The 16,850-nt window shown below is 37.4% G+C and overlaps 1 protein-coding gene across 1 annotated transcript in view; it reads right to left on the reverse strand.

Annotated features, from left to right (window-relative positions):
* LOC126483901 (facilitated trehalose transporter Tret1-like) overlaps positions 1 to 16,850 on the reverse strand; it is a 259,894-nt gene that overhangs the window by 50,399 nt on the left and 192,645 nt on the right. The window contains exons 4-5 of the mRNA XM_050107170.1: positions 14,892 to 15,158; positions 14,240 to 14,358 (exon numbers count right to left, since the gene is read on the reverse strand). Of these exons, the coding sequence (XP_049963127.1) occupies positions 14,240 to 14,358; positions 14,892 to 15,158 (386 nt within the window). The remainder of the gene's footprint in view (positions 1 to 14,239; positions 14,359 to 14,891; positions 15,159 to 16,850) is intronic.

A 16,850-nucleotide genomic window follows, 5' to 3' on the forward strand; every position in this document is an offset into this window, starting at 1 on the left:
GACAAATGTCTGATCTTCATTGTAAATGGCATGTCATCAGCTCTTTGATTTTTAAATGAGAGGCAAACGCTCTGTGATTTAAGAAATTCATGGTACATTCTCGCACATAGTTCAACTTATGTAAAAGGATATTTACTTTGAAAGTAATGCTTTTTAAACCACCATTCGCAATATTTTTCCACAACCTGTTAGAAACAGGTTCGTTTCAGCAGTTGCCAGAGAGTGTAGATAACAGGCATCACCATGTTTGCGCAGCTATCGTGACACAGGAAGACCGTATGTACGTACATGTAAAACAAGCCTCCGAAAAGTTCGTTACACTTAACATACAAGCAACTGTTAACAGAAACCTCGAGCGAAAACTTAACAACTCAGCCTATAATGTGCTCAAAACGTTAAAATCTGTTAATAATATAATACATAGAGACTGTGAAAAGAAGGAAGATCATATAATAGACTGCAAAACTTCGGAAGACTTGAGCACAACAAATAATGCTTTTACTGTACATATACTTGCCGACAGTCTCGGAAAAAGACTGGCAGAAACCCTATATAACTCAGGATGCAGTGTTACTAGTGTAATAAAACCTGATGCTCCACTGAAAGAGATCGTCAACAACTGCGAAAATGGGAGTATCAAGATAAAGAAAAATGACTGTGTTCTAATCCTAGGGGGCGGAGTAGACGTCCGCTGCAATGATGTATTATCAGCAAGACGAGCGCTAAGAGAGACGCTCGAAAAGCTCAAAAATGTACATGTGATGGTAACCAGCATTCCATACGATTTTTTTAAGAAATCTCGTGTTAACGAAGAAATAAAAAAAACTAACAGACTGCTTCACAAAATAACAAAGTGCTACCCAAATTCAACATTTGTCCAGCTAGATTTCAGAAAAACATCATTTCATAAACAGTGGAGATCTCCTAAATAGAGCAGGACAACTGTATGTCTGTGCTCAAATTATGAAAACAATAAATAATTTCAATGATCAACACAAACTGCCTGGTATCCTCACCATAGCAGTAACTGAGCAAATGGAAATTTGCAAGGAAACGTCTAAGATGAGAGAGATACCTAACATACCGGTACCAGTATCTGAAGGAGTGGTAGAATATGGGGTACCAGCAGAAATGTCAGGAATATCCAGCAGAGTTGAAGAGGAAACAATTTCTTCAGATGAGAAAGGCTACAAACCTAGTGTAAACTCATGTGCACCTGAAACCTCCAAGGATGAAGCTGTCAGCACATTCAACACACTCAATGCTTCATGCTCACTTGTAACTAGGACTGCAACCACACCAACAGCCAAGAACCATTCTACTAGATCCAGAAACTCATCAGCTGCTCTGCAGACATCTCATAGGAAGAGCCTCAGGATAAGAAGAGCTGCTGTGCATAATGACTATTTTTTATGGGACCTTCACAATTTGAAGAAGAAGAAAAGGCAGAATCTTTACAGTGTCAGCAACAAGAAAGTACAAAGGTAAATAGTGCAGCAAATCCACTACATGAAACTTTAACAGTTGTATACCAAAATGTGCAAGGACTAGAAAGTAAATTAGCTGAAATAGAAGTTCTATTAACTGACTATCTAAAAGACATTAACATACTATGCATAAGTGAGCACTGGGTAAAAGAAATGCAAGCGTCTAGCATAATTATTCCAAATTTTGAAATGATTAGCAAATTTTGTAGAATCAACCATAAAGGGGGTGGGACATGTATTTATGTTAGGACAGGGGTAGAATCAAAAGAAATTAAATGTAAACTAAAATGCATAGAAAAAGATTTTGAATACAGTATATGTGAGCTAACCGAATTAAAAATTACTATTGTGTGTTTGTACCGATCACCACTGGGCAACTTTGCCATTTTTATGGAAAACCTTGAGGGACTGCTGAATGAACTTAAACATAATGTAATTGTTCTTGGTGATTTTAATGTTAACTTTAAGAATGATTGTAGTAAACAACAGCAACTGTGCAATCTGTTTTTGTGTCATAATATGATGGCAACTGTAAATGAAGTTACCAGATGCGGAAATATGTCTGAATCTATAATAGATCAAGTATTTATAAACAAGGACAAGTGTGAATATAACACTGAAGTAATTGACACTGGTTTCTTGGATCACAAGGGTATCAAAATTGAGTTTAAATGTCACATCTTACAAGGACCCTGTTATCAATAACAATTACAGAGAAAGGAGATTTATAAATGATGACAGCATAAGAATTTTTAATTACATTCTGGAAAATAACAACTGGGGTAGTGAATCAAGTGGTGATGTCAACAGAAAGTTTGACTCATTTCTTGAAAGCTACAAACACTGCTTCGATGTTGCCTTTCCTATAAAAAGAGTCAAAACTAAACATAAAACCAAAACATGGGTTACACAGGGTATTAGAAAGTCATCAGACACTCTCAGAAAGTTAAATAAATCAGCCAGGAAGAATGTAGTACTGAAAGCACATGTGAAATGTTATAGAAGCCTGTACAAGAAAGTAATAATTGCAGCTAAGAAGCTTGATAATGATACCTATATTGAGAAAGGTAACAACAAAATGAAGTCAACTTGGGAGGTAATAAATAAAAATATAGGTAGACACAAAAGAAAAGATAACAGCTTTGTCATTAAAAGTGGGGGTAAAACTGTTAAGGACCCACTTCAGATTGCCAACATATTTAATGAACATTTCACAAATATAGCCATAAATTTAATTAAAACTAAATGCAATTCCAACAGCAAGGTAAAAATCCCCATGAATGACATGACAATGTTCCTTTATCCAGTATCTGATTCAGAGGTACTAAATGCTGTAAATAAGTTAAAAAATAAAATGTCATGTGGGTGTGATGGGATTCCTGACAAAGTCATTAAGCAAAGTGCAAGAAACATAGCCTCGCATCTCACTGAAATTATAAATGAAACTTTTAAGACAGGGGTGTTCCCATCAAAACTTAAAATGTCTACTATAAAGCCACTTTACAAGAATGGTGATAAATATGATGTTAGTAACTTTAGGCCTTTATCAATGTTGTCAGGTTTCTCAAAAATATTAGAAAGGATAATGTATCAGAGACTATACAAATTTCTTATTAAGAATAGAATATTGGTTAAAGCGCAAAATGGTTTCCGTAAAAATAAATCAACTGAAACAGCTATCTTCAATTTTTTGCAACTTGTTCTAAATTCCATAAACAGAAAGGAATTAAATCATGGATTGTTTTTAGACTTATCAAAGGCCTTTGATGTCATCGACCATAAGTTACTGCTTAGGAAGTTATATGCCTATGGGATACATGGAGTTGCCCACAAATGGTTTGAATCATATCTGTCAGACAGGTATCAGAAGGTGGAGATAAGCCAGGCAGATAGGACATATTCATCAAGATTCAAGAGAGTTTTGTATGGAGTACCCCAGGGATCTGTATTAGGGCCATTACTGTTTTTAATATTTATCAATGACCTACCAAGTCATCTATCTGAAGCAGAGGCAGTTCTGTTTGCTGATGATACAAGTTTGTTTGTTAAAGCAAATAGTGAAGCTGACTTACAGGAAAAAGTCACATTAGCAACAGACGAAGCAGACAGATGGTTTAATGAAAACAGACTCATTGTGAATGCCAAAAAAACAATGTGGCTCAACTTCAGACATATTACAAATAAAATAAAAGCTAACCTTACAGTAGAACTGGGTAAGTGTAAGATTGAACAAGCATCATACACTAAATTCTTGGGAGTATGGTTTGATGAACACTTAAGATGGGAAAAGCATGCAATATCATTGAACAAAAAATTAAGTCAAACATGTTATATACTTAGAATGCTTAAAAGCTCATGTAATATTAAAACAGTGTTATGTGTTTATTTCTCATTCATGCACAGTTTATTAAGATACGGCGTACAGTTTTGGGGGAACATCAGTCTAACAAAACACTCATTTAGACTACAAAAGAAGGCAGTCAGAATAATAAAAGGTATAGGATATAGAGACTCTTGTAGGCAAGCTTTCAAAGAATTAAAAATCATGACACTACCATCTTTATACATATATGAAAGCATATGTTTCTTAAAAGAACACGAGGAATTTTCTACATTAAACAGAGAATTTCACAACTACGAAACAAGGAATAGGAATGATTTCCACAGAGAAATTCATAAAACAGCTATGTATCACAAAAGTGTACTACACCAACCCAAAATCCTCTACAGTGCTCTCCCCAAAGAACTAAAAATAATACCAAAACTGTACATATTTAAAAGAGAATTAAAAAACATGTTATTAAGCAATAGTTTTTACAGTATTGAAGAGTTTGTGAATCGTTGACAATAAAAGCGCAGTTAATATTTCCCTGACATACTAAATATGTGTAATTGCTCACATTTAAATACTTGCTGTTTCTATGAAAGTGTGAAACTGTTAATGTAAGAATGTAAATAATCTTTGATGTGAGAATCACTAACTTTTTTTTTTTTTTGTACGTTGTTATCCTACTTGTGTATTTTTATGTTAATGTTCTAAAAGTTCTATTAAAATTGTAATGTCTAAGTGACATGTAAATTCAATTACAAATTTTCATGTATATGTATTTTAAATTGTAATGTTTATTGACAAGTCCTATATCATTTCGATGATGTACTACAAGGACCCTAATAAATTGAATTGAATTGAATTAAAAGATCATACATTATGTCATAATAGAAACAAGACATCAGAGGATACTCCAAGAGCATTGGAATTTCGTGAACCATAACTAAAATGAGCACATTTAAAGTGCATACTGATACTTAAAGTGCACATTTGTATGTCCAGGTTCCCAATCAAGTAGACCTCGACCTGATATTAAGCTTTTCATTGTGGTTTCCAGGCTGTAAATTTTCTTGGTGCACCAGTACTGTATCATATCGTGTTTGGTTCTTTATTATGGCATAGCACCGTACGTGCTAGAAGATGAAAACATGTGCTTGAAATGCAGCGAACAGTTGAAACTAGCCAGTACTGTGGAATTAAACATTTCGTTTCAAATACACTGACTGCCTCTGCGGAAAAGGTTAATAAAAGTCAAATTTCTTTATCAAACAGACCAAAATAACTTCATTGTTCTGCAAGGCAATTAATGCTTGACAGTCAGAAAGGTGGAAATAAAATAAAATCTGAAACTAATGACATATTTTAGCCTTCTGTAATTGTGTGAATGTATTTTAATTCACTTGATAGCTCCCGGCCAGATATCTGTTTTGTTTTCATTTGATGTGATAGTAAACAAAGGGGAAACAGCAAAATCGCTAAATGTAAACACGGGTCACGTGGAGACTATCCACTATAACTCAGATTGTTCTGCGCATCAGCCTCGGATCTACGACATTTGCTAACTGGGTCAATACTAAAAAAAATCGAATTTTCAAAAATATGTTCATCTTGTAGCACACATATTTCTGGAAAGTCTGAAACATAAAACATATGTGCTCGAGGAAATGTAAGACATGTTATTTGGTCTTAAGTGTGCCAAAGTCCAGTGCCACACCTCTTCATAAAGCATTCTTCTATCGCATATCACTGTATTTCGCTCTGTGGAACTGAAATGTGTATATTTTGTACTGGATGCCATCAAGCTATATTCAGGACAGTGGGAGTTGAAATGTCCTGTGGTGCCTTTCCTGCTCCCAGTCGGCCGGTTTGACGACCTGCCCCTCTCAAAAAAAAAAAAAAAATAAATAAATAAATAAATAAAAAAAATGAAAAAAATCCTTGCCATTAATAGCAGATGGGATTATTTGTAATCAGGAGAACAAGAACTCCTCAGAAAATTTTCACTCTTTATTGCCTAATAACTTGCTGTTTTGTGTGACATAAAATTAAATATAGGATACATAAAACCAATAAAGAAAAGAGACAAGCAAGAAAGTACATATTTCTTCAATCCTTAGCTCCTAGCGTTTCTTTTCTCTCTAATCTTGCTACAGCTTTACATGGCATGCTTTCCTTTCTGCGAAAGAATCTATTACCTCATCAAAGCTCATCAAACAATTCACTACATGAAAAACTGAAATATCGTTATCTAATACTGAAAAAGCTGTTAACACGGATAATACCCAAGACTGGTGTGGTTTCTCGATCTGATTACATCTACTTTGTCACTGTCTGCTTGATAAAACAAAAGAGGCTTTTCTAATATTGGAGCAATTTTGTAAGACACACCAAATAAACGAGACTGTTTTGGCCCAAATGGCTATTTTTATAACATGACAGAATATAATTCACACAGCGCCAATATCAAATGCCTATTAGGCCTACTACAAGCAAAACGCTTTATGAAACTTCCTGGCAGATTAAAGCTTTATGTTAGGAAATAGTTTCACATTTCATTCATGTGCACCATCTTCTCAAGCATGAGATCGAAAAGTAGTCATCATCATCATCATCATCATTTAAGACTGATTATGCCTTTCAGCGTTCAGTCTGGAGCATAGTCCCCTTTATAAAATTCCTCCATGATCCCCTATTCCGTGCTAACATTGGTGCCTCTTCTGATGTTAAGCCTATTACTTCAAAATCATTCTTAACCGAATCCAGGTACCTTCTCCTTGGTCTGCCCCGACTCTTCTTACCCTCTACTGCTGAACCCATGAGTCTCTTGGGTAACCTTGCTTCTCCCATGAGTGTGACCCCACCATCTAAGCCTGTTCGCCCTGACTGCTACATCTATAGAGTTCATTCCCAGTTTTTGTTTGATTTCCTCATTGTGGACACCCTCCTGCCATTGTTCCCATCTACTAGTACCTGCAATCATTCTAGCTACTTTCATATCCGTTACCTCAGCCTTGTTGATAAGGTAACCTGAATCCACTCAGCTTTCGCTCCCATACAACAAAGTTGGTCGAAAGATTGAACGGTGCACAGATAACTTAGTCTTGGTACTGACTTCCTTCTTGCAGAAGAGAGTAGATCGTAGCTGAGCGCTCACTGCATTAGCTTTGCTACACCTCGCTTCAAGTTCTTTCACTATGTTGCCATCCTGTGAGAATATGCATCCTAAGTACTTGAAACTGTCCACCTGTTCTAACTTTGTTCCTCCTATTTGGCACTCAATCCGTTTATATCTCTTTCCCACTGACATTACTTTCGTTTTGGAGATGCTAATCTTCATACCATAGTCCTTACATTTCTGATCTAGCTCTGAAATATTACTTTGAAAACTTTCAATCGAATCTGCCATCACAACTAAGTCATCAGCATATGCAAGACTGCTTATTTTGTGTTCACACATCTTAATCTCACCCAGCCAGTCTATTGTTTTCAACATATGATCCATATATAATATGAACAACAGTGGAGACAGGTTGCAGCCTTGTCTTACCCCTGAAACTGCTCTGAACCATGAACTCAATTTACCGTCAACTCTAACTGCTGCCTGACTATCTATGTAAAGACCTTTAATTGCTTGCAAAAGTTTGCCTCCTATTCCATAATCTTGTAGAACAGACAATAACTTCCTCTTAGGAACCCGGTCATATGCCTTTTCTAGATCTATAAAGCATAGATACAATTCCCTGTTCCATTCATAACACTTCTCCATTATTTGCCGTAAGCTAAAGATCTGGTCCTGACAACCTCTAAGAGGCCTAAACCCACACTGATTTTCATCCAATTGGTCCTCAACTAATACTCGCACTTTCCTTTCAACAATACCTGAGAAGATTTTACCCACAACGCTGATTAAAGAGATACCTCTGTAGTTGTTACAATCTTTCCTGTTTCCACGTTTAAAGATTGGTGTGATTACTGCTTTTGTCCAGTTTGATGGAACCTGTCCCGACTCCCAGGCCATTTCAATTATCCTGTGTAGCCATTTAAGACCTGACATTCCACTGTATTTGATGAGTTCTGACTTAATTTCATCCACCCCAGCTGCTTTATTGCACTGCAATCTATTGACCCTTTTCACCACTTCCTCAAATGTGATCCTATTTCCATCCTCATTCCTATCCCATTGTACATCAAAATCTGAAACATTACTGATTGTATTTTCACCTACATTGAGCAACTCTTCAAAATATTCCCTCCATCTGCCCAAGGAATCCACAGGATTCACAAGCAGTTTTCCCGACCTGTCCAAAATACTTGTCATATCCTTCTTACCTCCCTTTCGAAGACTGCTAATTACACTCCAGAATGGTTTTCCAGCAGCTTGACCCAAAGTCTCCAACCTGTTTCCAAAGTCTTCCCAAGATTTCTTCTTGGATGCTGCAATTATCTGTTTGGCTTTGTTTCTTTCTTCAACATAACTTTCTCTGTCTACCTGAGTTCTAGTATGTAGCCATTTTTGATACGCCTTCTTTTTCCTTTTACAGGCTGCCTTGACTGTGTCGTTCCACCAAGCTGTTTGCTTCATCCTACCTTTACACACTACTGTTCCAAGACATTCTTTAGCCAGTTCTAGTACTGTGTCCCTTTCCAATGACTGTAATTGACTACATTCAACTAACTGGTACCTTTCTGAGATCATTGTTATGTACTTGTGCCTGATTTCCTTATCCTGAAGTTTCTCCACTCTTATCCTCCTACATATGGACCTGACCTCCTGCACTTTCGGTCTCACAATACCAATTTCGCTGCAGATTAAATAATGATCAGTGTCATCAAAGAATCCCCTGAATACACGTGTGTCCCTCACAGCCTTCCTGAATTCCTGATCTGTTATTATATAGTCGATGACAGATCTGGTTCCCCTGCCTTCCCAAGTATACCGGTGAATGCTCTTGTGTTTAAAAAAGGAGTTTGTGATTACTAAGCCCATACTGGCACATAAATCCAAGAGTTGTTTCCCATTCCTGTTGGCCTCCATATCCTCTCCAAATTTACCCATAACCTTTTCATACCCTTCTGTTCGATTTCCAATCCTGGCATTAAAATCACCCATGAGCAGAACACTGTCCTTGTCCTTTACTCTAACAACTACATCACTGAGTGCATCATAAAAACTATCCATCTTATCTTGATCTGTCCCTTCACAATGCGAATATACTGACACAATCCTAATTTTCTTGCTAGACACTGTCAAATCTATCCAATCAGTCGTTCGTTTACATACCTTATTGCAACTACGCTGGGTTCCATTTCTTTCCTGATGTAAAGCCCTACACCCCATTGTGCTATTCCTGCTTTGACTCCTGACAGGTAGACCTTGTATTCTCCCACTTCCTCTTCTTTCTCACACCTTACCCGAATGTCACTAACAGCTAAAACATCCAGCCATATCTTACTTGCAGCGTCTGCCAGCTCTACCTTCTTCCCAGAGTAGCCCCCATTGATATTAATAGCTCCCCATCTCATTACCATTTGTTTGCCGAGGCGTATCTTAGGAGTCCCTGGTTTGTCAGTTAGAGGTGGGACTCCGTCACCTCCAAAGGTCCGAGGCATTTTGCTCTGATTGTTGCCAGCATCATATTTAAAGTACCGGGGAAGCAGGTTGCTAGCCTTACTTTCCCCGAGTCCCATTGAGTTTTACCCCTTACGGTTGAGGGACTAACCGGTGGATTTGGTAGTCTTTGCCGTATGAGCACAAAGGTGACCACAACTCAGAATATGTCCGAGATGCTCAGCCTTATTCCAAAGTAACTGGTATCCCGACTGTCGGGACCACTTACTTGGCCACTCATACGTTGCCCGTGGTTCATGAACTAGGACATGACTCCAGGAACACACACCATGAACCACTTCGAAAAGTAGTATTATGAAATTTTTATATAAATTTGGAATCGTCTTATTCTTCCATAATTTGTGTGATGTCCCATTTTCTCTCCTTCCTCGTTCTAACAAACAATCTTGTCATCACCAATTCTGCAGCTATCCGTACCATTGACAATTAATTTCACTAACCCTGCCAGAATCACAGGTTTAGTTATCCCGCGATTGTTTTCCGGTTAGGCGTTATTACGTGTTTGTACAACACGTTTTCCGTGTTACTTCCAGAATAGAACTTAAGCGACTGCTAGCCAGGAACTGTACAACTGGTCCCTACTAGTGTAGCAACCTGGCCAAAAATTTTCTGTCAAAACTTCATTTTCTTGGGTACACCGAGAAGATAATACATAATCTTTCTCACCTGTTATTCCTGTCAGTCATTTATTTCCATTCTGGTAGTCTGAATCTATGGATTTCACTAGTAATTATAACAATGCTGATCATTTGCAAACCCAATCAACCACATAATCAGACAGCGATTGGCATTCATCCATTCGGCTTAACTCCGATCACCTCCTTGTATAGCCCCGACCCCTTTCGTCTGCAGAAAGTTTATTTCTAGATGTGACGAGGATTCTTCTGACAGAGACATCATGTACACTATGCACGCTTTCAAAAATCAACTTGTAATTCACTCAGAAATCAACTTAAAATGTGTTAAAAAAACCAACAGGGAAGCGTTTCAAAATAATCGATAGACAAATGTGCGCTGGGTGCTAGGTGCTTTGTTAAACAAGATTTTTTTCCCCTCAAGACAATGAATTTGGCACCCCCTTTTACTGGTAGCATCTAGCTACTTGCTGCGACTGCTTGCACAGCCAATAGCCACATTCCTGTAGCCAGAAGTGGGAGAATCTACTCCTCAAACGCGATTCAACTCCACATGAACATGAGCCTGCTTGTAACTGCTTAAATGAATCTAATGTAAACAGTTGTGACTTCATGCTCATTGGAGGCAATTTATTGTTATGAAGCATTGCATAGTCTTCCTAAAGCCTTTGACACATTTTGCTGTTGGCAGACACTTGCATGAGCACTGTGTGTCGTTGTTGTATATGGCAGTATTTCCTTTGCAAATTTAAGTTATTTGCATGTTTTTCTCTTGTTTATGTTTTGTCATTGAAGTATTATTCTGCAGGAGCGGGATACAGTAAAAACCTTTGTAAGAGTATTGGTTCTTATCAGTCAAAATTACAAAAATTTAACTTAAAACTAAAACAATGAAAGATTCCCAGAATCCTAAAAAAATCCCGGGTTTTTCCTAGTTTTCTCCCGGATGAAAAAATTCCCGGGTTTTTCCTGGATCTCCCAGTTGTCCCAGGTCGTATACACCCTGAATGGAAACCACTCACTGAAAAGCAATGTGTTGAGTCGGTGCAGGTACACACAAAAAAGAAAGAAAACTTGCTAGCTTTCACACACACACACACACACACACACACACAGACACATGCAACCACTTGCCCCTATGTGGTTTCAGCTGGACATACAATGCCAGGATTGCTGTTCAACAGATGGATGGCATGAATGAGGGTTCTATGGAGAGGAATGAGTAAAAGGAGAGAGAGATGGGAGGCAGGAAGTTGGTTGGGGTGCACAGCTAGCAGCTCAGAGGGGAGGCAGCTGGTTTGGTGGTGGTGGTGGTGGTGGTGGTGGTGGTGGAGGGACCATAAACCTCCTGACCACAATCTCCATTCATCCACCATCCCACACCCTCCACACAGCAGTTTCCCTTTCCTCTGCCCTATCATCTCCTCCCAAGTCACATCTCCATGTCACCTTCATTATGCACCATTCCCCACCGGCTCTGACACCTATGCGTCACATGCCTAGTCCATACCTAGTTCATCTTAATGTCAGTTAATTTTCTCCATTCTCATCACACTGTAAACATTATCATTCCTCTAAAGAAGCCATTGAAGCCAACATCAAGACAATCAACTAGGTAAAAACTCTGTACTTTAGTAAGAAGATATGCCCTTTAATGTGCCTCAATTCAACATAATAAACAACATCCAGACTGTGGACAAGTCACTGAATATGCAGCTCCGAAGAGGTAGTAGCAGTAGTAGTAGTAGTAATAGTAGCAGCTTTTTATGAGGATATAGGACATGTCAAAGTATTTACAAGTTTAGACCAATTTAAAATAAACTAATCCATATACACATGCTCTTACAGACTTCTAGTTAGAGACAATTGTTAGATTTACTTCTGGTATACAATACTTTTTTTACAAATAACTTATTACATAATGTAATGCCACACTGTTCTCTCATATCTCACTACCAGTCACTGCACACGTTATACACACATTGTTTCATAACACTTCAGTCACTACACGCGCACACACTGGTGATCTCTGGGCCATTTTCTGTACCGAAACTTACCATTTGCTATCCGGAAAAACAGAGACGGCATCCCTGTATAATGAGTGAGATGTTGAGCTCAGAAAGAAGAAGAGGTGTTAGTATTGTGCTATGCATAGCTTGGAATCAGTTTTTCTACAAAAGGAAAAAAGAAGGAAAAAACATAGTGTGAAAGTGTTATGTGGGATGTTGGATGCTTTATAATCACTATTATTATTTATTTGTAAAACTTTTTTAACCAAACCCTACTCTATTTTGTCTAAGTAATCCTTCTATGTACAAAATGTATTGCATAACAGGTACTGTGGTGTCGATAGCTCTGATACCACAGCGTAGGTGCACGCTCGTAGGTTGGCACTACAAGAGTAGACAAACTATGCCAACCACTGCCCTCTAGCTGACACTGTGGAGCTCAAGAAGCTCCGCTCTGCTTTCTGCCCAGTTGATCAAGAGCAGACAACCAAGCAACTTAGCTTCTACTTCATAGGGGGCTAGCCATTACATACTTTGCCTTGGTTCTTCAATTATAATTTGTCCAACTACTAGTAACTGTTAGCTTTGATACATGGACAACGGCTTCGCACCTACGTGCTCATCTTTACCAAAAGTTACACATATGTCATTGACTAATATTCTCTATTAAATGTGCTTATACTTCCCATGCAGTACCGAAGAGCTTCATCTCTCCCGCTCCTACTCAATTCCATCATTTGGCCTATTTTGCAGATCACAGGAGCAGACCCACGTGCCACCTTCCCGGTGGGATACAAAAGGTAGTTTTTAGCTGCCTTTTTAAAGAAGTATATTTTTGCAATTTGTTTAATCTCTTTTGGTAATTTATTGTACGGTTTTATTCCTTGGTAGAAAATGCTGTTTTGAGTTTTATGTTTATTTTTTCTTGGTAAGTGTAATTTGAGTGTAGCTCTTGTTCCATGGTCATCGACAGAGCTGTTTGTGCAGTAATTACCAACTGACTGGTAAATGTATTCATGTGGAGCAGTTAAAATCCCCAGTGTTTTGAACAGATCTTTACAATGAGCTCGTTTACTATTTTTGGTTATTACTCTTATGGCTCTTTTCTGCAGTCTGCAAACTGTGTTAATATTTTGTGCATTTGTTCCCCAAAAAGAATGCCATAGCTAAGAACTGGGTGTACATATGCATAGTATGCAAGTAAAAGACACTGCATGTTACACACTGATTATAGGATTCTAAGGGCATAACATGCTACTGACATTCTGTTTGCAAGTACCTTTGTGTGTTCACACCACTTCAACTGGGAATCAACATTCATTCCTAGAAATTTTGCATTTGGTACACAATCTATAGAGGTACCATCTACATTTAATTTAACATTGTCATTTTCCCTCTTCAAACTGAAATTCATGGCATTAGTTTTCTTTATGTTCAATGTCACTTTATTGCTTATTAACCAATCATAAACTTCCTTGAGAGTTTCATTTGCTTTCTCTGCAAGGAATTCTCTTGTTTTCTTAGTGACTATAATATTGCTGTTGTCAGTAAAGAGAACTTTTTCACCATGAGTAACACTACTGGGAAAGTCATTGATGTGTATCAGGAATAGTATTGGTCCTAATATGCTACCTTGTGGAACCCCTATAGTAACGTATTTTGGTTCTGATAAGTGGTTTACTAAATGTTTGGATCTATTTGAAGTATGTGTTATCTCTACTCTTTGTACCCTACCTGCTAGGTATGATCGAAACCAGTCATTAGCTACCTCTTTTATTCCTAATGCTTCTAATTTATTTAGTAGAATCTTGTGGTCAACTGTATGAAAGACCTTAGAAAGATCCAAAAATAAGCATGTGACACACTCATCTTTGTCAAGAGGATCAAGTACAACTTTTATAGATTCTACTATGGCCAACTCCCTATTTTTGCCACTTCGGGAACCAAACTGTGATACTACAGACAGCAGCTATTTGAAATAGAATAATTGCTACACTTCATAAGCATCAGCTCATGTACTGGACAAATTATAGTAGAAGCATCCCACACTTCCAGCTCTTCTTTATCACACATAAAATTTAATTGGATTTAAAACTACAAACTCTACTTTTGAAGCCACACATATTTCAAAATACAGAAATGATGCTTACCCACAGAATAGAGAGAACAGAAATGACTGGCACCACAACACTTGCAAATGCTATCCATTTCCAGTGCACATATGGCCACAAACTGTAAATAAGTAGACATCCTATGTGCGGCATTGTGCCTGCAAAACATAAGAATTTATTTGATGACTTCGCGAGAGAAAAGTTCTTCAAGGCTTACAATTATTTTACAAAAAACAAATTCCTTTATTATATTCTTTGGACACACTGGCTTTGGATTATAGTTACATGCAACACAAATAATACAAAATGATGACGCACTTCACAGCATATGAACTGCATACACTATTCAGTTTGCAAGGACTATAAAAGTTTGACGGATATTTGCTTTTTTCTTTATATAGAGTATATCAGAATTATTTTTAAAAACTTTGGGGTTTATTTCATGCACCAAAACAGGGGGAAGAAATTATAAACATCTAACCAAAAACCTTTTGTTTTTGGTTATTAGTGAAGGAACTTATTACAAAGAACACATAAAAAACATTTGAAATGTCCTCTGCTTGATTCTATATATGCATCACTCACACATATCAGCTCCCTTTTAAGAGCATCTAATAACAATTTTACAATATGACTCTGCATAGAAAATAACAATTCAGATGTAAAGAAATAAAAGAAAATCAATGCTGACCAGTAGCTGCAATCAGCATGCTGCGAAACTGTGGTTGACTGATTTCACCAAGATATGCAATCACTGGTGTCATGGTAAAACCTATGCCTAGGCCAGTTAGAGCACTGGACACATACAGCACTTCAGTGCTATTACACAATCCAGTGGCAATCCATCCTGAAAGAGATGCACTGTTTGCCAGTATCATTGCTACCCTCCTCCCTCCAGCATCAGCAGTTAAACCTGATATGCAACTTCCTAGTGCCAACATAATGTAGGTTGTAATACCTGAAATGAAAATTTCAAACTGTATGTGAGAAATAGTCATAAAATAAAGTTGAAAGAAGAAAATTATATCATGGAATAGAAATGACATGCTGAAATTAACACAAACAGAACTGAACATTCATGCACATCCTGAAACTGTATGTTCATTCTTCTACACTCTCTCTATTGACCTAAATGTCAATGGAACATTACATCCTAATCTTCCCTTCTTTTTCATTCTTCTACAGGTGAAAAGAAATGGAACTGGGTATCAGAGTCCTCATGACAAGAATCAAGATCATTTTACAATGATTTTGGCTTCATCATACAGGATGTAGCAGAACATACATAATACTAATAAAATAAACTAATGTCAATACATTATGGTATCTATTTTAGCATGGCAGTGTACCAAATTACACCAGGATAGTTTCTGAAAGTTAATGCAGTAAGCTATACTGTATTATAATATAATTACTATAATATAGTATAGTATACTTTGTACATAGTGTATTGTGTATTGTATAACTATGTAATTACACATTCCTTAACCAAAGCACACAATAATATGTTTATAATAGAAAGAAACATTCCACATGGGGAAAATATATATAAAAAACAAAGATGCTGTGACTTACCACACGAGAAAGTGCTGGTAGACAGACACAATAAAAAACACACAAACACACCCCCTTACCTTAGGGGGTAAGTCTTTCCGCTCCCGGGATTGGAATGACTCCTTACCCTCTCCCTTGAAACCCACATCCTTTCGTCTTTCCCTCTCCTTCTCCTTCCCTCTTTCCTGATGAAGCAACCTTGGGTTGCAAAAGCTTGAAATTTGTGTGTGTGTTTGGGTGTTTTTTGTTGTGTCTATCTACCATCACTTTCTCGTGCAAAAATATGTTTAACTACAGAAAACTTCTAAATGCTAATAGCCTCCTCAGGCATCGCAAAGAATTCTTTAATATGATAAAATGGATGATCTGACAGCCAGCTGTACCACTTAATTTTTTTAAAAAATTAGATCCATAAACTGAACATGAACTGGCAGTTTATTGATCATTTTGAGTGGGTTTACTTTGTGGAAATATCCTGTTATTGCTAATCTGTGATGTGGTATGTGTAAATTACCGTTAGCTTTGGAGTTGTGTTCATGTATTTCCCGTCTGGCAACAAATTCTGAAATATTATTTTTAATATAGAGTACAGACACCAGGGGCAGTGGCAAGTGGGGGGGTGGGGTGGGGGGGGGGTGCTACTATGGGAGCTATAGCTCTCTCCCCCCCCCCCCCCAATGGAGTATCATATTACACTGGATAAAATGGCTTCAGAAATAAGCAATTATATTACTTCAACAGATCCAGAAGGAGAGCTGAAACTACGGAAGAAAAAGTGGGTAGATGAAAGTAAAAGATCTGAAACAGCAACTGAAGATTTAAAGAACTGTAACAAGTAGTTTTTCCCAAATGTATATGTTTTACTTCAAATGTTTGGTCCTATTCCTGTCACCACAAGCACTCTTGAATGTAGCTTCTCTACTCTGAGATGAATAAAGACTTATTTGCATAACACAATGGGGTAGGTGAGACTAAGTGTATTGGCTCTTGCAAATATCCATAAAGAAAGAGATATGGACATTAAAAATATCATTGACATATCCAGTAAAAAGGAACAGGCGAATGAGCATGACAAATTGGGCTGAAGATGGAAATA

Source organism: Schistocerca serialis, chromosome 6, assembly GCF_023864345.2.
Source record: "Schistocerca serialis cubense isolate TAMUIC-IGC-003099 chromosome 6, iqSchSeri2.2, whole genome shotgun sequence".
Classification (NCBI taxonomy): Eukaryota; Metazoa; Arthropoda; class Insecta; order Orthoptera; family Acrididae; genus Schistocerca; species Schistocerca serialis.